Source organism: Actinia tenebrosa, unplaced genomic scaffold, assembly GCF_029948245.1.
Source record: "Actinia tenebrosa isolate PJP-AT-01 unplaced genomic scaffold, QUT_ActTen_1.0 PGA_scaffold17__23_contigs__length_9995812, whole genome shotgun sequence".
In the NCBI taxonomy this organism is placed as follows: Eukaryota; Metazoa; Cnidaria; class Anthozoa; order Actiniaria; family Actiniidae; genus Actinia; species Actinia tenebrosa.
In genome coordinates, this window is record NW_028292577.1 from 6,312,757 (window position 1) to 6,336,647 (window position 23,891).

At 37.0% G+C, this 23,891-nt stretch overlaps 4 protein-coding genes and 1 long non-coding RNA gene across 5 annotated transcripts; 3 read left to right on the plus strand and 2 right to left on the minus strand.

Annotated features, from left to right (window-relative positions):
- Positions 1-1,103: 1,103 nt before the first annotated feature.
- On the minus strand, positions 1,104-4,251 carry LOC116291245 (uncharacterized). The gene is made up of 4 exons (XM_031698391.2): positions 3,889-4,251; positions 2,937-3,272; positions 2,247-2,585; positions 1,104-2,005 (listed from the first exon to the last, which is right to left on the minus strand). The coding sequence occupies exons 1-4, from the start codon at positions 3,947-3,949 to the stop codon at positions 1,953-1,955; spliced, it is 789 nt and encodes a 262-aa protein (XP_031554251.1). The 5' UTR covers positions 3,950-4,251; the 3' UTR covers positions 1,104-1,952.
- Positions 4,252-8,652: 4,401 nt separating this feature from the next.
- LOC116291234 (tachykinin-like peptides receptor 86C) lies at positions 8,653-9,600 on the plus strand. Its single transcript, XM_031698374.2, has one exon. The coding sequence runs from the start codon at positions 8,653-8,655 to the stop codon at positions 9,598-9,600; it is 948 nt and encodes a 315-aa protein (XP_031554234.2).
- A 2,060-nt stretch (positions 9,601-11,660) lies between these two features.
- On the plus strand, positions 11,661-16,048 carry LOC116291239 (uncharacterized). The gene is made up of 6 exons (XM_031698381.2): positions 11,661-11,940; positions 12,821-13,186; positions 13,726-14,061; positions 14,324-14,461; positions 14,843-15,011; positions 15,532-16,048. Exons 1-6 carry the CDS (start codon positions 11,874-11,876, stop codon positions 15,728-15,730), a joined length of 1,275 nt encoding a protein of 424 aa, XP_031554241.1. The 5' UTR covers positions 11,661-11,873; the 3' UTR covers positions 15,731-16,048.
- LOC148910359 (uncharacterized) lies at positions 14,864-22,340 on the minus strand. Its single transcript, XR_016120093.1, has 3 exons — positions 22,204-22,340; positions 15,491-15,682; positions 14,864-14,987 (listed from the first exon to the last, which is right to left on the minus strand). It is a non-coding gene; the product is annotated as an uncharacterized LOC148910359 (long non-coding RNA).
- LOC116291235 (uncharacterized) lies at positions 17,909-23,743 on the plus strand. Its single transcript, XM_031698375.2, has 6 exons — positions 17,909-18,119; positions 19,392-19,751; positions 20,115-20,480; positions 21,015-21,881; positions 22,236-22,404; positions 22,981-23,743. The coding sequence occupies exons 1-6, from the start codon at positions 18,053-18,055 to the stop codon at positions 23,165-23,167; spliced, it is 2,016 nt and encodes a 671-aa protein (XP_031554235.1). The 5' UTR covers positions 17,909-18,052; the 3' UTR covers positions 23,168-23,743.
- Positions 23,744-23,891: the final 148 nt, after the last annotated feature.

A 23,891-nucleotide genomic window follows, 5' to 3' on the forward strand; every position in this document is an offset into this window, starting at 1 on the left:
GAATGTGAACGTGGTCTGTGACAAGGATAAACAATGCACCCACGTTAACTTAATTTAATTGGTCTCATTGTTATCATGTTTAACCGATCCTCTTTACAATCGTATTAACCAATATGTTATTAGGATTCTAGTTGAGAGTTTGCGTGCTTAAATTTGGATAAATATTTTGAGCTGGGCCGCTCGGTTGTTAGAAGTGCAAGCCACAACTGCATAGCACTGAAAGCAGTCTTTCTTCGGTATTTTCGTTTAATACCTTAATTATTTTTCAGTCGCTTAGAATAGGTTACTAAATGATCTAGAAAAACACGCAAGAACAAGACAGACGATGAAGGCTGGAAGTGGAAGAAGTAGGCACTTATCGTAACAAGTATGGCACGTTTTCCTCTCGTTTCAGCAGAAAAGGGTAAAAATATTTCCCGCCTTAACAACTGCTGTCAAGACCACATCCGACAAGCTATATAATCAAAGTGAAACCATACATTTGTCGTTCAAATGTGCGGAAGTAAATCAGTATTGCCTCCCCGAAAGAGGTTATAACCAAGTCTTTTTGATTAGGTCTACTTTTGCGTGATTCAAAGGATGTCGGCATTCTTTTTATATACTGTATTCACATTCATGAATGTCATGACATTCCCATGTTTTGCTTTTGGCTATCTGGTTGAAACACTGTATTAATTGAACGTTCTACAATCAGATTTTCCCTATGTCTGCTTTCATAAATAAAATAATGATTTCATTCTGAGTTCAGTAAGTTCATTCTGAGCTGATTTAACACGTTCAGAACATCAGCAAGATTTAGTGTTACAGAATGATGTATTTACTCATGAAGATGTGTGCCAAAAAATCTTTTAAAACATCTTCGAAATAATTTTCTTTCTTTCTTTCTCCTTTCTGGTTGTTTCTTATACATCTTTAAATGTCGTAAGATGCATCTCTTCTGATCAGTCTTCAGCAATATATCCATATATATGCAATTTATTTTTGCGTGGCGGCCATATTGGAACCCCCCTTTAAAAAATCCTTGATCTGCGCCAAAGAAAGCTTTCACATTCAAAACAGAATTAACGGTTTATATAACAGTAATTTATTAAATAAGCGTTCAATAAATTATCAATTCCATACTTATATATTATAATTGTAAAATTCCTAATAATATTTTAAGATACTTTATGTATTTTATCATTAAAGTATTTTCGATTTGAGAACATTTTATAGACTTTTATAAATATCTAATTGAAGCAGAATTATTTATAGCCACATTCATATTAAGTGTATAGCAAGAGAATATGAACTAAGAGAAGGAATCCTACCTATTATAGCCTTGTAACCATCATGTGCACAGTTTGATGCTATTTTTAGCTTGGAGATATTTTGAGCGAAGAACCTGATTGGTTGATTTCTTGAGGGTAGGCGGCTTCCAGTCTTGCAGTAAGCAAAGCCTGTGTTTTTGTTGTGACCGTAGCGAAATATGACGCTTTCCGTGTCCTAAAACGAGGCATTAAAGGGAAGCATGATTATCGCGCGGGCATGGTAACGAGTTAAAAATAGCATCAATGATTCTAAAAATGCACATGATGGAACACGGGGATTCCTTCTCTTAGTTCATTTTCTCTTGGTGTATAGCTAATATAAATAACTGACAATTGGCTAATAGCTCTTGGAATGCTAACATTTTAAATAACATCCATATGTATACAACTGCGCATGGGCAAAATATAATGCCTACAATATCTTTGCATAGCAAAAATATAAATTTCAAAATACTACCTAACCTATACGAATACCTTTTTTCTGTTCTGCTTTTACTTTTACTATAAATTCCCTAGCGAACAAAAACTTCTGTCGTGTGGATCATGTTAATAACTTGTATAAATTTGGCGCGTTTTCAATAAGGAAAACGGTACCTATTCCTTTGTTTATGTACATGTAACGTAAGAATTTATATTTGCTCTTCAGAGGGAGAATAGCGATGAGATAGAGCGACCTTTTCTTGTCTTGGGGGTAACTGAAATAAAAAAAATATGACAGTCATTAGAAGCGGTCCACACATTTCGTTCTGGTAACGTAAAAGGTTTCTCCTTTGTGCAGTGTTCGACCGTTCCCCAAAAAATGCGTTTTACTAAAAATGGCGGAAAATTCAAAAGTTGAAATGCTTATGCGTCTGTACCATATGAATGGTAAATTGCTGTACTCATGACATTTGTGTATATAAACTAATTTATTTCAAAGCTTTATTTTATATTTACCTGGTTGCTGGCACTTGATGTTTTTTAACACAATAATGTGCCTGTCCAATTGACTTGCAACATTTTTGGTGACGTCACATTTGTAACGAAGAACGCCTTCAGCTCTTCCCCCTTTCAGTACCAAAGACCCGTTGCCATGGAATTGCAATCCATTGGCAACCACTGGATTAGAACCCCTGGAAGCTACGAGTAACGACCAGGACACATCGTTCCCCGAGGTGTTCTTCTTGTGCCATTTGACTTCGTCCAGCTTTCTTGGGTTGGTTCTGTGCTTTGCGTCACAGTCGAGAACCACATCTTCTTCTAAACAGATCTGGCGAGTAATAAGCGTGGTGTTGCCTATTTTAAAAGAAGAAGAAGAAGAAAAAAAAAAAGAAAATCAACTTGGATATTTTTTATCTAGAGGACCAAGAACACCACTTTGGGGTACTCCTTGATCTTAGTTTGTTTTGATTTGTTTAATTAAACATAATAATAATCTTTATCTACATGCCAAATTTTGTCATCAGGTGGACCAAAAAGAAAAACTTGAGGCATTCCATAATTATAATTGTTCTTTTAGGCCAGTTCAAAAATCTTTCTTCTTTCAGTGAGGAACAAAGATAAAAAATTTAAAAAAATAAAATAAAAAAAATAAATAATAATAATAAAAATAAAATAACAAAAACGTTATGAATCTAACAAACGTACCACATGTTACATTAAGGAATACACGGTGCAATTTCCTTGGTCCTTGTGTCACTATACACATGAATTCTGTCTCGTCATCAGGCTTCAGTGTGGCGATCTCTAGTGATCCACTAGGATGGATAGTTAGTCGTCCATCTAGTGGAGTATTAGCGGAGTTCACCCGCATGTTGCCAATTCCAGTAATGCTGGCTACTAGGGACCATTTGCTTGTTGCTTTGTTGTAAAATCGCCACTTCAAGTTTCCTGCTCGGTTCTGCGTGTAATGTGGGCAGGTAAGGGTGACTTGAGAGTTGTAACAACCGCTTTGAGTAGAACTCGAAACAGCACTCACAGCTCCTAAAAATTGAACAGACTTCAATTAAAACCTTTGAACTGATAAAGATATCAGTCAGTGAGCTATTCGTAGGTCAAGTATTTTACTGTACAACCACAAGACGTGGAGTGATGAGCAGTTCTCTGGAAAATAGTTCGGTTTTCTTTAACAGTTTCAACAAACTCATCCAAATTTGACAGTATGAACAAAGCAAGCTGAAAAGCTAAACTTTTAAATTTAACTTCATCCACTTTAAATATGCTGAAGCAAAATCACTTATATTTTTTATGCCCCGACAGAAGAAAAATTTAAAAGAATTTTTTATTCGTGTAAATTTGAATATATTTTTGCAAAAGAAGAAAAGCGCCGGGTTTCAAAAAAATGTAAACAGTATTCACAATACACATGCGCAAATACTAATCCACATTGCGCGTATAACAAAGCATAAAAATTCGAAAATTCGAGAACGCAGAATCCCTTACATTCCTTTATAGCGATAACCTTTGAATTCTTTCAATGTCATTCAGTGACTTGGTTGGTTGCGCAAGTTTATGCTCACTCGTTTTCTTTTAAGTTTACTTCTTATAAAAACCTCGAAAATTATTCTAACCTCGAGTATTTTATCTAAATACTACATACCTCTAATGATGAATAATAGTGCAATCGCTAGTAGAGTAAGAGTAATACTGGAACTATTCATAATGATGTTCAATAAACAGTAATAAATGTAGCAGTGAATGTCTTGAAGTCCTTCTTGGTTCAGCTCTGCAAGAGTGTCTCTTTAGGCAAGAGTGTTATATCTTCTGATAGATGCTCAAGCAGCTCTACAAGTTTAAGTGCGTTGTCAAACTAGCTCGGTGCTCCTCTATTTATTACAAAATCAGTCACCGGTGGTTGCTAAAAATAGGGGTTTAGATAACGTCTTTATGTGGTAACGCAAGGCGGACAGAACAGTGCTTGTAACATGATACTCAATGAACATCATATCCTTCTTAGCGGGGTAAAACAGTACATCAAGTTGTGAAATGCGGAACACTGTTATCTGGAAGGTGTATCGTTTCCAGGTCAAAGGTGAAGAAAAACGCAAGAAGTGGAAGTAAAACGATCAGACTAACCACACACGTGCTCAAACCTATTCCTTATACTATAGTATTATTTTTCTTGAGGATTTATTAAATCGTGTGACTTTTAAATCAGATAAAAAGCCAAGTAAATGTAGTTGTCCATCAATTATAAGATGAGTTGAATTGGCTCATTAAACTTTGGATGTCATGTTTAAGAAATTAGCATTTTGGAATTCGGAAATCAGGTTTTTTTTGAGATCACACTGAAGCAAATTCGATGATATAGTCCAGTGAGAAACTTTAGTCGACACGTGTTTTGTGTACTGTAGTTTTCAGTGAATCAATGAACATAGAGCGGTATGTGTTCTATCTACCATGTACATTTTTCTGTTCAGAGGTTATCCAAAAATCCTTAATATTCATATTAAAAAAAAGAAAAAATTAATATTATAACATTCTATGACCGTGTTGAAGGTATATTGCTAGACAAGGTTATTTTTAATTAGAAAACTGGAAATAAATGCATATAAAACAATATCAAGGGTGCTGCATTGTTCCGAGTTCTTTGCTTCCACAACATTGCTTTTCAGCACACGTACGTGCGTACTGTACTGGTTAAAAATAAACTGCACAAAAACATACATATTTAAACTAGAAATTTCTTATATATTTAACATACTAACACTTACTAAAGAAAGACATACATTTCCAATAGTAAAAAAAACAAAAAAAAACAACCAGTAAATAAAATAGATTAACTGAAAATTATATTTTTGCGTAATTTTACGAGAGGAAATCCATGCATCGTGGGAGATATAAAAAGGACGTCCTATGTCCTCTTTTCGTTTCATTTTCCTCATTTCAGCTCTACCGGATAAAACGATGCTCACAGTGTAGTGTACCACGATTCGGCTGGTCACGAGTAAAGCGAAACCAAAGCAGAATGTACCGGCAATTGTTACACAATGTTTGATTTTACCGCCTCTGCTCAAAAGCCGTTCCTACATACTTTAGCGCTTTTGTCTCTGCTCTCCTCTATCGCTAAAAATCTTACTTTAAAAATTTACTTTAATTCTTTGTAGTTGTTTATTAAAATTGGCTCTAATCACCTAATTTACTATCTAGTAACGGAACTTTAAAAGGTAAATTAAACATTATAACAGCAAATATCTATCATTTCGTGTTCAACATTATCCTTGTGGATACTTTTAAGCAAAATTTATATAAGACATATTTCTATTACCTAAAAGATCAAACCTTCAAGGGGGGTTCCGTGGACCCCTTCGACCCCCCCCCCCCCCTGGATCCGCCACTGTACAGTAAACTCCTAAGATAAATCTGGGAAATACTTCCCTCATCATCGTGAGGAATTTCTAAGACAGAAGACAGTTTTATAAAAATTATATAGTGTTATCAGAAACAGCTGATAAGCTAAGGCCTTAAATGCCCAAAACGTGTCTCATAAGGTAACCCAACATATTTGAAAGGCCTACTTTCGATATTCTGGTTGAGTGGTCAGGCACAAAACATTTCAATAGAATAACTAAGACAACATTGTTTTCCCAAAACCTCGACTCGATTTATTTTGTGCATGACTAGCCTGTGTTGACCCATCAACCAGAATATCGCCAGAAGCATTTGGTTATATTAGAATGACAACAATGATCAGACGATCCGAGCTTTAGTTCATAAAAGATTAAGGAGGAAGAAAACCCAAGGGGGGGGGGGGGTACTCTTGCCCGTTTAGGGTAGGGATGTGCCGCTGAGCCCTCTGAACCCTGACCCTGTTCCAGAGTAGAATGGCTGAAATTCATACCCTGTTCCAGAGCAAGATCACTGGAAATCCTGTTCCAGAGAGGAGAGAGCGTGATTGCATATACCCTGTTCCAGAGCGAGCGCGATTTTATATACCTTGTTCCAGAGTAGAATCGCTGAAAACCATACCCTGTTTGGCGGCACGTACCCGTATAGCGAATATAAGGGAGTACCCCCCCCCCCCCCCACCGGGGGAAGAAAAATCAAACACGCTATATCCCAATACAATATTTGAGTTAACCGCAAAAGTGCCGTGACTTTGATCAGTCATGCTATGAGGTTCTTTTAGGGAATCAATTCGAGCGCCGCCATCTTGAAAAAAAGCGAGAAGAGAAGGCCCTGGGAACGAGGTTGACTTTCCTCAAACCGCAATATTTTACTCAAACGACTCATTAACGATTTTTTTTTTATTTCAGAAAAGATACGGATTGCATGGATGTTTTCTCGTATACGGAATTGAAGAACTTGTACGACAGTAAAGTGAAATTGTTGCGGAACCACAGGTAACCCAAACTAGGTTTCTGTGGTGCCATATTATAGGAAAATGTATGGGGACCATTAAGAAACCTCAATAAAGAATAATAATAAAAAATATCATTTCACTCATCAGCAACAAATTTTGAAAGTAGGTTTCTGTCCTTGTCCCTGTTCCTAGTTAGAGTTTTGCTCCCTTTTTAAATATTATTTTTTCATTTTTAATTAAACGTTACTTTATTAAAAAGAACTCTGACTTCCTTTATATTGAAAACGCAACATCAAAAGCCCTAAGGTTTTGAAATTTGAATTCAAGATATCAAGTTTGAAAAATGCGATTAAATGAAATCTAATTGTAATTTTCTACTTTCAAATATTGTTTTAAGCCTGACACTAAGCTTTTGAGTAGAGGGTTTTTAGATGAACTAGCAGTCATTCGGTAGATACGATCCTATCCGTCAAGCATCGCCAACTATTCCGGCCATGCGCCGCTCGCCAAGTCAGCGGATATCATGTATAAAATAAAAACCACAGGAAGCCCAAGATCTCTCAGGCCCGGACTTAGAGAAACAAAACCTTTTGCTACGGTATTCCTGTGCTTTAATAGGATACCTATTACAAACGATGGCAAACGAGAGCTGAGGATTCAAGATTTATTTTGGTACCGTATTTTGCGAATAATTTTCAAGGTTTTTGCTGCACAAAGTGCCTATTCTTGAAGAAGGATCTAACAAATATTCGTCTCAAATCGGAGCTTTTTGAAAGTAAAAAACGAAAAGTATAAATTCGTTCAATCGACCACAGATTCGATATCAGTAATTTAGAATGTGTGTATTTTAAGGATCGACCCCGGCAAATGAGGTAACTAGTTCTGATTTTGAGAAATCCTGTTTATAATATTTGACCTTTTGTATTTTTCTTGCAATTTAACGAAGCACTTATGGCAAGAAGGCTGTTAAAATCTAACTATCGAGACGAAAAGGTTTTTCCAAACAAATTAAAGTATGTTTGGTAAAAATCAAATGCTTTAATGTTATATATTGTTCTTCTACCCCGGCAAGTTGAAAACTGTTTACACAGAAATTTATGAATCGAAAACTATCTTGACTCTCTATACATTTCTTTGTAAAATCTGACTTAACTTGCTTAACACTTTCAAGCGACACCGCTGCATTTGTACGCGAGCGCATGACCGGAATAGTTGGCGATGCAGAAGCGGAGACTTCGTCCTAGGACGATTCTTCTTTAACTTGAGTTCTAACTCGCTTTTTAATTACTCTTTGCTCTTCCTTTGGATTGTATATTCTACTTAAGGTTTTGTTTGTAGTCTCGTGTTGTCATAGACAAATAGCTATTTAATGTTTAGATGAAAGTCATTTTTGTTTTTCATAACCTTGCATGATTGGATTTTCTTAATTAAAAGTAATTAAGGGAATATATAAAGAGGTCACCTGCAGTCGTGCAAAGAAGAAACTGAAGAATAGACATCCCTTCAAGTAACTCTGCGACTTTCACTTACGCGAAAATATTCTTTTTTTGTGTGTGGCAAGTTTGAAGTTGGTAGAATTTCTTCTTCATCTGCAGAGTAATCCAACTATAAAACTTGACTTTACTCTTCTTGATTCGTGAGTGTTGGAGACAAATAAAGTGGATGACATCTCTCTTACTCGAAGTCTACCAAAATACACTCAGGACAAACGGATATATTTTCCATCGATTTTCTTTTCCCAGTTGGTAGTTGGTATAATTCCTTCTGACGAGTACGATTCCCGTTGTCATTTGCCTAGAGACATCTAAATAAAGTCACCAGTATTGCTGATATAAACTGTGCAGTACATATCAATGGATTTCCACGAACCGTGTACGGCCAATACCACGTCATCCTGGAATAGCAACTGGTTTACGGTAGAACCGACATATAAAAAAAACAGCAAAGACATTAGCGTACTGTCTCCTTTTTCTTGTTTCCTTGAGCGGTAACACTCTTATCCTATGGGCAATCTACAGAGACAAACGATTAAGAACCAATACAAATATCATAATAGCCAACATGGCGATCAGTGATCTCCTTTTTCCTTGCTTTGAAATACCTCAAGAAATTGTGACAACAATTTTCGATGGCGAATGGTTTATCGATGATAACTTTGGTCTTGCACTCTGCAAACTTTTGCCCTTCCTTAAGAACGTCTCTTGGACTGTCTCGATCTATAGTTGTATCCTCATCGCCCTTGATCGGTATTACGCTGTTGCTCACCCATTTCTCAAGGGCGGCTTTAGCAAGTCAAGACTCAAGTACATCCTTCCAGGGATCTGGATCTTCGCAGTCATTCTGTGTATTCCTTATTTTTCTAATCATAAACTTTCAACACAATACTATCCTTATTTTGGTAGATTTACCAGTTGCGTGGGAAGTTGGGACTTGTTTGGTATGCCTCTTTCAATCGCCAAAGACTTCCAAATTTACCTTCTTTTTGGTGTATCATTTGGAATACCCTTCCCGGTCACGGTAACCCTGTACCTCCTCATAGTTTGTAAACTCCGTAAACACAAAGCACCAGGTCAGACTTTAGCTGACACAGCTAGAATTAGAAGAGAGAAACAAAACAAGAAAGTATTGAGGATGTCGGTTGCTATTGTAACTCCGTCGCTTGTGAGTTGGATTTTTATTCACTGTTACATGTTCTTATCGTATTACGGGAAGCTTTCACACTTGTCGTCCTTCACTAAGGAAGATGTATTTTTTGGCGCGTATTTTCTTATCCAGATGACATGCTGTTATAATTTTTTCATTTATTTGATCTTCAATGACATGTACAGAGCAAATTTCAAAGCAATTTTAAGCCCATGCTTTTCTGTATTCCATCGAAGAAGCAACGCTGCTTCTGAGCAAATCACAAACAACAGATCAAGTGGAAATGACATAGATATAGTGAAATTTGAACGAAGAGAGCATAGTTGTGAGACATTTGAAATGCATAATCTATCCCTGTCAAACTGATTAAGCCACCTGCTTTATACACCACGAGTACTATTACTACGATAAATATTTATATAATTAATAATTTAGCATAGTATTTTAGATGTTTGCTATATTTTAGATTAATTATTATTATTATTATTATTATTCTTTTGTAGTCTATTCTTAGCTTTTGATCTTGATACTTAACTTTTATTATATAGATATCGATGAAATACCAGGTTTTCTCTAGTGTCGAAAACTTGATATCTTTCACCAGTGGAAGATACCATATCTTTCACACGTGAAGATATCGCTGTTGAATCGGCTTGCTATTTTGATAAAGAATTTTTGAGCTTTTGTTTTATTTCAGTTTCATCGATATCTATATAATAAACAGAACATTACATGGCCGCTTGGAGATACGAATTTTAACTTCTCGTGTTCAATTTAGATATCTCACTCGTTCGCTGCTCTCACTCGTGGGATATCAATTGAACACTCGAAGATAAAATTCGTATCTCCGAGCGCCTATGTAATATCCTCTATTTATTAAACACTTAGATATTTATTGCACGTTCGTATTTTGAACGAGCTCTATCTACGCTCTATACAAATGAGTCTGTGGTCTTTAAGAACAGCGGTATACATCAATAAAAGGTAAAGGCCATTCTCTCCTTTCACATCCCCATAATGCCTTGCGTCTTTGGGGGTGTAACCAGAGAGTAAAAAACTGACCCACTTATTTTGCCAAATCTATTAGAAAATGAATCTGCTTATGCGTTTGTAAAGTGACTCATCAAATATGTTTCATTATGACTCACTATTATATTAAAAAAAATGACTAAACACATTCAAAATGGTTTCAGTAACATGAACCCCATCCGTATAACCTCTGGTATAATATTCTTATTGGAAACTAACTTGAAAGCGACGAATTTAGAAATGGTTGAAGCGGACTGACACTTTGGAAATATTTTCTATTTTCTATTTTCTTTTTCCGTCTTTCTTTTCCTTTCTTCATGTTATCTTATGTCATTCTTCTACATATCAAAAATCATCCATGTTTTTTTAGCATTAACTTAACAGGTAGCATATGCTTAAATTAAGTTCAATCTTATGACATTGTACATGGTCAGCATAAACTGTAACAACGCGCGCAGAAGAAATATATTACGAGTAAAGTTGTTGCGTGAAACAAACCCTTAGCATTAGTTAATTAACTTCAAGCATAATGTCTTACCAATCGATTCCCGACCAAAAATCATTCCCTTGAGAATAATTGCTTTATTTTTCTTGGCAAATGTTTGAGGAAAAAAGAAATGTAAAATCAGAATTTGGATGTATCGTAAGTTAAAAACGATTGGCACAAGACTATTTCCGAGAGGTCAGAAAATGCGAAACTTTACGCCCAAATTCAGAGTATGGATTGTTGTTGACTCATTCAAGGTTTTCATAGAGAAAACAAATAATTTCCCTTAGTATTTTCATAAATATAGTTTAGATTTTCAGACTTATTGTTTTATAGAAAACTATTCTAAATCAATTTGAATATATTATTAAACCACATCTCTATCGATTGAAAACCAGAATGGCCATCAATGGAGGAACTCTGCGGTGATCCAATACGTTTCCGCGTAAATTATTGCGGAAAAAAACAATTTTGATTATTAGATTATTTATATTGTTGTATATTTACTATAACAAATATATTTTTAAATCCGTTTAAGGATAAGACAATAACACATTGTTCGTCATAATGAGATTGGTATTACCACAGGTAACCCAGTATCAGCAACAAAAACTTATTTACTTAAATCATTAAAATTCTAAAATGATAAACAAAATATTCTTGCCTACCAAAAAGGACGTGTCTGTATTTGTACAAAATCATGGACTTGGAATATATTTTTTTCAACGTCTATATAGTAGATTTAGCCAAGACAATTATTAAATGGGCTCCCTGTGGATTTCGTACTAAGTAGTAGCCATTTCCGTTTTGTTTCAAGCTTTTGAAACCAAAAGATGAGCAATCTTATTATATCTAAGTTACAAGGAGAAAATTTCCCTCGTGTTAAAGGTAATTGATATCTGATTTAAAGATGACATCATTGCGGGGGTATTTCCTGGCAATTCATCAAGAACATATACACACTTTGCAAAGCTGCTGTCTATATAAACAACACCAACCGGCGATTACAAGACAATTCAACTGAGAATTAACCAAGAGAAGGAACAAAACCAAAAGACGAGGTCTCTTCTATTTCTATTCTATTTTTACGAACTGAATCTCTACTCATTCTCTACAGTACGCCATGCCGATTCAAGTTTTTGCTACAACTTCTATTCTACAGGCGTTGGCGTGCCTTCTTATTGTTACAGGTACCAAAAAATGTTTTGTTTTTAAGGTGTAAAGTTTTAATTCATTTTGATTTTCGAGGTTATTTGTCTTGTTATAACTCTAGTCACTGCCATTCATAAGCACGTGTGACGGTTTCTATATTCTCTCACCAAGACTGGACTTTATTTCTTGCATCTCACATCACACATCTCTGCAGTGCTACTATCCGAGTCTTTCAATGATGTCTTATTTTCATATAAAGCTAAGACTGGGTTTTCTCGCAAAGAGAATCGCCCTAACAGTCGGATATTTCATTGTTTGGCGATGTACACCAAACTGTGTTTTGTGGGTATTAAAATTACTTACATGACAGAGCTATCGAATTCCACTAGGAAAGCTGGGATTTCCCCCAAGAACTAACACCTAAGACTTGAGTCACATGCAAGACAAAGTCGGATGAAGTATGCTCGAGGTTCAGTTATCAAATACGTAAACATTGATGCTTCCTTAGCCCTAGGTCCTGATTCGCTAATTTGTAGCGCTTCGGGTAGGATTTGCACCCCAAGGAAATACTTTTTAAGATTCAAACCAACTTGGGTGTAAGGCTATATAGTTATAAGACCTTCAGTTTAGTCACGTTCGTTCTGTTTCTTCTGAACGGCGTCTTCAGTCAATTCGTGGATAAACAAAAACATTTCTAGCCAGAAAATAGCCCTCTACCGACTCTGTCAACTCTGCTTTGTTCGAGTCTAGAGATAATTCTATTAAATTCCTCCCCTGGGGTTAACTTCCGGCGGAAGCAAATTAGTTCTAGCCTTCCGTTTTTGTCACCCTTGGCACCCAGCGTTTCGGGATGCCGATAGAGTTTAATAATGCAAAGAAATTGCGTTTGATTAAGTTTTATATCTTGTTTCATGGCAGGTACCGTCGTAGGGGCAAGAAAACCATGTAAAATGACTCAGTCAGGTTGTAATAACAGCGATGTTATTATAAAATGCCCTCACTTTCCTGCAGATCAATCAAATCTTATCTCATTGTATTGGAGAGTCAGGAACAGAACTACTCGTTCTTCTAAGACCATGGCATATATGACGGCAAATGGAAAGATCATATACTACACAAAGAATACGGTACTGGATGGAAGACTCACCGTGTATCCTAATGGATCTCTGGAGGTCAAGTCCTTGGTGCCTGAGGACGCGGAGACGTCGTATGAATACCACGTCCGTACAAAAACCAATCCAATACCACAACGTTGCATCATAAGCCTTCAAGTCAAGTGTAATGGTAAGAAAACTAGAAGTAGACACATTTTGATCGATAAAGAATGAACTTCGAATTCCTCTTTGGACTAGAATAGTTCCGGTAGTTGCCTCATTCGAGCTCAGTCCCCTCTCGTCCCCTATAACAGCTCCGCCTGCTAGTGGTGATAACTCCATGAACCCTCTTCAAAATTTCAAAAGAGTGTCCCTTGTTATGTTATATAGTCTGAAGTTTCAAAAACAACAACAACAACGACAAAAACAAAACATAAACAAAACAAAACAAAACAAAAAACAAAACAAAACAAAGCAAAACAAATCAAATCAAAACAAAGCAAAACAAAACAAAAAAAACACACACACACAAACATTTGAAGCTAGACTGACATACAGCTGCGCGCATCGTCATTCCATTTACCTTAACTCTTTGTTTACAGTACCCTTGATATTAGGTTCAATCTTTGATAAGACTCTTAATCAAGCGGTCTCAAAATGTTATCCTAGTTTGTTTCTCATAAAATTGATTTTTGTCCATTTTCCATTTAAATTTAAACACTGTCGTAGGTGAAGTTTCCAACTTTAGTCAAGATGTCTGTGTAGAAGATGAAGTTGTTCTTGATTGTCCTGCCAAACACAGAACCAACCCGAGGGTATTCAAGGAACTCAGATGGCTCAAGGAGACGTCAGGGATGTTGAAACTAGTGGCAAGTTTGAGCAGTACACGTGTAAGGATCAACGAAGAAGGGGTCCTGCTCCATGGAAACGGCTCGTTAGTGCTGCCACGAGGAAGAGCCATAGGAAAAGACACCTACAAATGTTTTGTGCATAAAATTGGCAAAGGAAGACGAAGGGAAATTCATGAAGTTGGGCTGAATAACTCGAAGTGCCACAAAACTGGAGGTAATGAAAAAAAGGTTATTGTAGTTTAAGTAAATCCTACCAAGCGATTCCTAAACCACGAGCGGAACGAACTGTTTGGTGTAGAAGGGAGACGGATGGGGGCAAATGAGGTTTGAGGGACGGTTATATCGTCTTCACGATGCGAATACTAGTGACAATCACTGTGGAATTGGCGGGAATTTTAGCTAAAACGCGCGTGCTAATCTCTCCACCTCTTGCACCTTCGACGCCTGTGTGTTCATGGTGTTTCATCGTTTTGCAGGTAATGTGAAAACAACCCAGGGGCGTATTACCATGACGACGACAGCAAAAACAATCCAGAGCACTGGTGTTGTCATGAGCAATGCTCCAACACCTAGTGTCTCTACAGAAGCTGTTTCTCCGAGTGTGACCGCCATGGGTAAGCATAAAAAATAAATATAAAAATAATTTTCATCTAGGCCCTTTCTAGATAAATTAGAATCATGACGCGTGGACTTAAATGGGAAAACATTTTTTTCAGTTAAACTAGAAAGGTCTGTTGGTTTAAAAAACAGCAATATGTTATGGCCCGGTTGTACAAAGCCTGGATAGCGCTATCCAACGGACAAATCTTATCCAGTGGATAAATTTATTGGACAACAGCATCGACTGGATAAGAATTTTTTGTCGGATAGCGCTATCCAGGCTTTGTACAACCGGGCTGTTGTGTTGTTGTTTTTTCCCCTTCCATTCTGTGCCCTCCTTTTTTTAATCTACAAAATATACTAACCTTTTATGGTTATTATGGTGTTTTCCCCAGTCTGTGGAGGTGTTCTGAACAATTCTGTCGGTACATTCCAATCACCGAATTTCCCAAGTACATATCCTGCAAACTCTCATTGTGAATGGACCATCAGTCTTCCCCAGGACTACGCTGCCATCAATATTACTCTGAACCAGGTCAACTTGGAAGGAGAAGAAAAATGTCGGTAAGTAGCTAGTAAGTAAGTAAGTAGTAAGTAGCTAATTCACAGATCGAATATGAATAAGGTTTTTCCGGAGGGAAGCCAAACCGGAGAACCCGGAGAAAAACCCTCGAATCAAGGGAGAGACCGCAACAAATTTCACTCACATGTGACTGGATGCCGAGTCCAGGAATCAAACCCGAGACCCCAGAGGTGGAAGGCAAGTGCAAAAAGTACCGTATTCACTCGTTTAGGCACCGCGCCCGATTAAACACCGCCCTCAAATAAGCGCCGCACCCAAGACCAAAATTATTAATAACCGCCGCATTTATCCATACAAAAAAATGGTATTTTTTAAACGTTTGTATTCACTTTGTATAAAATCATTGGTTACGCAGTATGAATTTAGTAAAAATGTAGTAAATGTGCCCTCAAATTAACGCCGCATATGAAACCCAACCCTCGACGCTTATTATACGGTATTTAACCTCTCGATACATTACCTTGTTTATTGAAAGACGGTATGGTTGTTTTCCCGCCATAGACACGACTACATTGCAATCTACGATGAGTTACACAACCAGATCGGCTGCCGCAGTTGTGGGACTCACAACTCACCGCTTGAAGTCCAAGTCAGGGGGAGAATCGCAGTCATTGTGTTCGAGTCTGACAGCTCTGTCAACAAGTCAGGATTCCTAGCGAGATACAAGGGAGCGCTGAATGTCAGCAACCGTAATCTCTAAAATAACAAATTACGAACGATAAGCATTACTGTTTTTGAAGAATATTTGGATCACGAAGACTATTTCTAACAATTCTAATACTTTATATTTAAGAAGTAGAAAGCATTAATAATTTATTAGTATTATATTAGTAACTAGTTTACAGATTTCGAGATAAATGAAGGAACATATAATCAAAAATCGGATCATATTTGCCATGCAAACGTACTAAAGATCAGTGATAAGTATTTATTATTATTAATAGTTATCAATACATTTGTAAGTAACGATAAACGTAACAGTTTTAAAATTTAATAAAATTATAAAAATTAGATTGAATTGTTTTTTGTTTTTGTTTTTGCTGTTCACACCAAAAATGTCATTGTGTGTGTGCCTTGGTTTGAGGGGGGAGGGTACATAGTCTATGACATTCTGCCCCCTCCCCCCTTGGGACAAGAGATACTTCGGACCTTCAGTTTATTTATAAACGCAAACCTGTTATTCAATAACGAAATGAAATAACGTCATACTATAAGCAAAGCCGTCAGTAATCTAAAATTAAGATGGCAAGCGACGAGCCAATCTTTTTACAGTAATTCATCTTTGGAGCAATGTTTTCTGTTCGCATTTCAGGCCACATGCATGTTCTTCCCTATTTCTTTGACGGAGTAAAAATATAATCATTTATTGATTAGTCTCAAACAAAGAATAATATTTTTGAGAAGTTGGAGATTAGCTTAGTTCCAAGTAGAAAATAAAATTTTTGGCGTCCGACATAAAAAATCTAACTTCCGGAAAAAAGGGAAGTCAAAAATTGAAGCAAATATCCGCAACATTTCACCAGGATGATCAATAAGTTCAAATTTCAGGCACGTAAAGAATTATCTTTTCGAGAAGTTGGAGATTAGCTTAGTTCCAAGAAGAAAATAACATTTTTGGCGTTCAGACATAAAAAATCTAACATTAGGAAAAAAAGGAAGTCAAAAATTGTAGCAAATAACCGCAACATTTCACCAGGATGATAGAGAAGTTCAAATTTCAGGCACGCGAATGTGTGGGCTAGCTCAGGAAGAACTAAAGAGACATGATGTTATTGATTAATTATTCAATTAGCCTTAGCCTCCAAACTGACAGAACTGAGGATGTTGCTGTCAGTGCACTGAAGCTATGGTCTGTGCAAATTGAGCAAATCGGAAGTACCGCTGTCGTAGGATTTATCCAAGTTGGTTGTTGGCAGCAGTTATTTTATAGTTCAGGCATGGAATAACATTTCTAGGAAGGCGGGAATGTTCGTGCAAAAATCAAACTACAGCCTTCTCAGTGTTACAGGGGTTCGATGAGTAGGGAAAATTCAATATCAATAACATATTTTTGATTTGATTGTTGTGTCAACACTAAAGGGGTTTTCCTTCAAACAATTTTTCATTTTCATGACAGAACTCAAGTAAGATCAGTATTCATTTTTGTCAGAGCAAAAATAAAAATAAGATTGACTGTATTTCAGTTTTCGATATATATGGTAATTTTTTGATAATTCTGTATATGGCAAAGAATTAATGAGCTATTGCATGTCGCATTGGCATAGATTTCCCCATATTCGGAGCTTTTTTCAGTAAGGGTTTTTTCAGCGAAAGGTTTCTTGCTACGCCTCTAAGATTGTTTTGTTTTCGAGTTGAACAAAATTACCTGACCTACCTATTTCTTTTTTAGCTATAATTCTACGCTTTGCCATAGATGAAATCCATTTTCTTACTAAAAAAAGCTAAAACTAAGTTGTCTCACTAAGCTTATAATTGTTCCAAGCGCACGTGGAATTTCCACGAAAAATAGTCGCTTTTCCAGGTTCTTATCCTGACCTTGAACAGACAGTATGGATTTAAATAAAAAGAAGTGTGTTGTTTCTAAGAATTATAATTTACACCAGAAATACGGCCTTGATTTGTTGTCGCCTACACAAACCGGAAGCCATGCAGTCACCCTTGATAATAATGCCTCTTCGTGATCCAGAAAGCGAAAAATCTAATTTTATCCAACGCGGGCTTTTGTTTTTGCCTGAAACGATGGTGTAACTTCGATAGCGTTACACCCTTTTTATGATAATCTCCCGGGGTTTTCCCTGATTTCTTATGAAGTACAATCCTTATCATAATAAGCTATTTTAAAATTCGTTATTGAGATTCTATATAAGATGAAGATAAGGTTGAAATTCCATCAGTACAAGTTGAGCAAAGCAAAGAGAAAAGGAATACGATCCAAAATATTACTAGACTTCAGTTTACGTTACGTTGAAGAATTTAAGTGACAAGAAAAGTGCTCTTTTTCCAACCAGAGTTCTATATAACGATGTTCACTATGGAAGGTCGTCCAGCTTTGGCTTTACAAGCATCTGCCTGCTTTTTCTTTGTACAAGGTAACGGTTCAAAAATTATGATTGGAAGCTAATATTACTCAGTTTAAACATGCATTACAAAACACTTTGGAGAGGACATCTTTGAATGTGTTGATGAAATCATACTTTTCATGACAGTATTCTTTATACGATGTCTTAATTATCAAAAGGAATAGGCTTTTCGCTACATCTTTTTTCAAAATTTCCCACGTCGACTTTAGAATGCTGCAGTCATATTTTAGTGCTAACCGTATCTCCCGCCGAAATTCGATATTTTGCTATATCAAAAAAAAAAAAAAAATTTAGATACAGTGTCAATTCTTGCAAAACAGGTTAAAACAAATTTTAAAAGAGTATCAGTTGTTTTTAGCCATTAATACAGAGGTGAAACAAAATTTTCAAAACATTTAGTAAAGAATTTTGATGGCCAAACACAAAATATTCCGCAAACTAGCAATAGTTATTTATTCTGTGATATAAACATGGTAGATCTCATATTGTGCGTACTTCATAGAAATGACTGGCATACGACACGTGGGTGCACGAGTTACTTGAATAAATTCGTTTTGTTGACATTCATACCAGCAATAAAACTCCATACTAAAATGTCAATTCAAGCCAATGTTATGATAGCTTGCTCACAATTTCCTTGCAATGGCTCAATACAACTCTTTTATAAATGTCTACATTTTAAAATCAATTTTATAGCATTTTTTCTACGCGTATTTCTCTTGTTTTTATTGAATATTTTGTTTTCTGTCCGTATGTTACGATGTCACGCTGTTTGACCAGACAACAGCTGTCGTGACCTCATTGACTCTAATCCATGGCGTGCTACGTCCGGATTTACCGAGAAAGACAAACAGTTTGAGTTGCAATCTCATTCCTGTTGAGATACTCTTTCTAAGAAATGTAGAACTTTATTACGGCCTCCAAATATGTCTTTGAATACGATGGATAAATACTATGAGAAATACTAATAAATACAATTTGATGGATAAATAATGAAGTCTAACGTCTTGGGAAAAGAAACCCGGGTTCGTGGTGAGAATGTTGAATAAACTGACGTGACTTTTGCCTTTGATTGCTTCCACTCTTTTTTCTTTCCTTTTTGATTCCTTTTCTTTCTTTCTTTCCTTCCTTCCTTCCTTCCTTCCTTCTTTATTTTAATCATTATTTTGTTATTTCGTTCTTTCAGTCTTTCTTTCTTAAGAGTGTGACATCACCAACTTACATTTTCATGTCAACAGACTTATTAAACATACTAATCTATAGTTTTTCTCTTACATCCAGCCGTGGTCATGGCGACTAGCACCATCGACACTGACCACATAACTGGTTGCCACAACAACAACGTCATGTTAAACTGCCCTCTATTCCAGACAGCAAAGAGTGAGTCTTCTGACAAGGTTGAGCTGGAGTGGAAGTATAGAGAGACCCGATGGAAGAAGCTCGCAGCTATTGATGGAGATGGAAACAGAAGTGTCGTCTCCTCGAACCGGACACGGTACCAGAACAGGCTGACTCTCCATCCAAACGGATCAATGATGATCGCGTCTTTGACGCCTGATGATGAACGATCGTACTTGTGTAAGGTGGGAGTCGATGGAAGCTCGAAGCATTACCTGGTCAAGCTGAATGTCACGTGCACCGGTGAGTGCCCCCCTCCCTTCCCCTCACCACATCCCCCTCCCCCCTCACGAAACTCACGTGACAATATAATTTTTAACGGAATTGAGAAATTTTGTGCTATAGTCAATGGCTTCTGAAAACAATATATTCCTAATGCTCGTCTTAATTCCCTCTCCCAATATTGTTTTTCAATGAGATCAACAAATTTTTTACTATGACGGGGGTGGCTTTCGAAACTCTCTCAAAACTTAATCTTACACCTTACAACCTTGCGCCACGTTCCCTTTAAAAGGACATGCAATCCTAGTGCAATAAAAGGATTCATCCTTCACTTGATTCATACTATTATTAACTTGGTTATTTCAATATTTCGAATTATTTCAGGTAAAGTCACTGTGATCAAACGTGAAGTCTGCATAGAAGAAGACGTTGTTCTCAATTGCGACGCAATACGCAGAACAAACCCGAGAAAACTGAAACAAGTCACATGGCACGTGAAGAACACAAGCAGCTCAAACAGTGACACCTCTTGGTCACCAGTCGTGGATTCTGATGGAACGACTGTCAAGAGTGGTGATGGCTTTAGAATGAACGAGAATGGGTCTCTATCCCTGCAAAGCCGTGTGAGAGACGAAGGTCAAGTGATGTACAGATGTGAAGTGTCCAAGAATGTTGACAGTCCACGTGAAATGCACGTGATTGTGCTAAAGAATATCAAGTGTGGTATCTTGAAAAGGAAAAGTGAAAATGGTAAGGAAAAGGACCTTCTGATTTATTATGCTATAGGGCTATATCATGTCTGAATTCGGATTCCATTCTGAATGTGCCTAGGAAAGAAAACGGGGCAGGGGGTCAATGTTATTTGCTTATTTTCTTTTTGAGGTTGGTGCAAAATAAAAATACGAAAATGAAAACGCACAAAAAAAACAAAGGAAAGGAAAAAAAGAAAGAAAGAAAGAAAGAAAAAAAGAAAAGAAAGAAAGAATGAGAGAAAGAAAGAAAGAAAGAAAGAAAGAAAGAAAGAAAGAAAGAAAGAAAGAAAGAAAGAAAGAAAGAAAGAAAGAAAGAAAGAAAGAAAGAAAGAAAGGAATGAAAGGACAAAAGAAAGAAGGAAGGGAGGGAGGGAGGGAGGGAGGAAGAATCCCATCAATCAAAAAACATTTTCATATTGGATAAATTTAACACAAGATATTCATCAACATGAGCCATGTATGCCGGCCATGTTGTTGTTTCATACTCTTGAGATTAATTGCAACCAATATTCCTTTTGCTTTGCTTTTACAGGTATGCCATCAACAGTTAACGTCTGTATTGGTCATCAAGCTGAACTGGTCTGTCCCTTTCTCAGATCAGCAAACATCTCACATGTTAGATCAGTAAAATGGCACGCACGGACCATAGGGAGCTCAAAACACCTCCAACAACTGTTCCATATCAAACTGAGAGAAACTTCAAATGGGACGGTCTTCGGGAAGAATTTGGCGCGTAATACTTCAAGGCTCCATGGCGCGGCTGGTAAAAGCATAGAACTGGGGCTCAATGGCTCACTTTTGATCAAACGTATTCGCAGTGTCGACGAGGGTGATTATGAATGTATCGTGAAGACCCGACATCATCATCAGCCGTACAGGCATCTCATTCGACTCCAGCCCATCTCTTGCAATGACTCGAGAAAAGTCAGTGGAAAAAACGCTACCTTATTCCCAACACCCTCTATATCCCGACCAGCTACTATTAAAACGACCGCTGGCCGTGTCGCTTTGACAACCGCTCCAGCTAAAGGAATTAATGGCTCCACGATAACAGACCGTGTGTCAAACCAGAACTCTACACAAGAGAAAGAAAATCCCTTAAAAACTTCAGATCTATCAGGAACGTCCCCAACAAGCGTGGGTGAGAGCAACCAAACAAGAAATGGATCTCAAATCACGGGTACTTTAGCACGATTTCTTTCTGGTTCGAAAAAACAAGCAACAATCAAGAGCAGTACATCAACCAGTACATGGACGATGATGAAGCCTTCTTTACAGACGGTCAAGACATCTACAAGAGTTACCACTTTCACTACCTTCTACTCCGGTACGACAGAAGGAGACGCTCTTTCGAAGGAATGGTCATTAGAAGGCGCAGAAGACAATGGAAATGGCTTTAGTAAGTTGATCATGCTTATATATGACATAACATATTAACGTATAGTTAATTAGTTAAACGGAAGAACCATGAATCCTTTTTGCATTTTCGTATGACACTGAGGAAAGTTGCACTTTGCCTCTTTTTTACAAATCGTTGTCATGTCAACGTGACGTCATGACCTATACGGAGCCGTGAATAGTTAGTTAATATGTGGATTCTAGTTTACTATCGAAAGATTTTGTTGAAGTTACAGGTTTGTTGTTGTTTTCCTTAATTCCCTTCTGTATCTTTCTATCTTTAAATCTACGAAACCTTACTTAAAACTAAAAAAAATACTAACCTGTTATTATTATTTTGTGTATTTTTTACCAGTCTGTGGAGGTGTTCTGAATAATTCTGTCGGTACATTCCAATCACCGAATTTCCCAAGTGCATATCCTGCAAACTCTCATTGTAAATGGACCATCCGTCTTCCCCAGGACTACGCAGCCATCAATGTTACGTTTCATCACTTTGACCTGGAAGATGAACAAGACTGTAGGTAAGCAATAGTGTCTACACATATCGTGATGGCTTCCTTTAAAACATTACCGCAAGGGATAATTCAAGGCTACTTCGAGAGTATTGCCGTTGTATCAGCTGACTAAACCACAGGGACTCCAATTTAGATTAAAGTGAATGGTGAAGAAAAATGACCAAATCTCTGCATTTCCTGCTATAATAGATAGGTTATGATTACTCTCAAGAGGATGTGCCCACGATAACAGAAACTTGAAAAAACGGAGACTGAAATAAGACGGCTTTCATCCACTTGCCAGATAGGCCTTTTCTGTGCTCGATCAACGTGATGCATTGTGGTCTAGCTTGAGTACAAAAGATCACTTCATTTAATATGATTGGGGGAAATGTACCACAATGCACCAAAGTTCACTCTTTCAGAAACGTCTATCCCCTTGAGTGTTATTTCTTTGTTTATTAACCAACTAATAATGCTTAAGATAGAAATAAAAATATTGCACTTCGTAGTGATTTAGTTCTGTCCACGCGCGAGAATATATTGTTAATATTATTAGTAATATCAATATAATTAACGAATCCGTATTTTTTCTTGTGACAGACGGGATCATGTCGCCATCTTTGACGAATTAGGTAACCTGGTTGGTCCCCGCCATTGTGGAATGATGGACTGCCCGAGTGAATTCCAAGTGAAAGGAAGACTTGCCGTTGTTATATTCCGCTCAGATGCCTCTTTACAGAAAACTGGATTCAAACTAAGCTATAAAAGTGATAGGCAAGCTAAATGAATAAACTTGAAAGCAATACCGGGACGAAACCTTAGGCATAAATGGTCACGTGATTGAGGAAATTTCCCGCCAAAATTGTCATTGGTATTTTTCAACATCTTTTTTTTGCCCAAGCTGCCTTCTTCAGTGTAATAAATGCAAAAAAAATATCGGGTTGCCAGAAGAATAAGAAAATGTTGCGGTACACGACCACGTGACCTGCTCGTGAAGGTCATGTAGACAGCAAAGGTTTCGGTATTTTCTTGTCTAGTCCCACGAGGTTTGTACAAAAACTGGTGAGGTTGTCCCGCATGGCATTGTGGGGTTCAAGATGACGGAGGGTTTTCACTTCAGTTTAACAACTCTGTGCGAGACGAATTTCTCAGCAGTAATTTGTATACACTGAAAGAGGAATTGTTATTCACTGGGAATGGCTTTGAATATTTCTTAGAGAATTGATGTATTTCAATTAATAATAGTGTAAATTACTAAGTCATTGATTAGCTTTAGTTTTATGAAGCTTCAGGAATATTATCAGATTTGTAAAGATGGAACAATGCGATTGCATTTAGGAGCTAAATAAACGATTTCAAATCATTGGTTGCTGTTGTCTTTCAGTGTAATTGTTTATTTGGATCGGTTGGAGTATCAACACAGATCGATCAGTGGCGAATAATCCGCTGTCTGTCAAAACTGCCAGTAAATCAGTAGACAGGATACTATAAATGTATATTAATGAACAAAA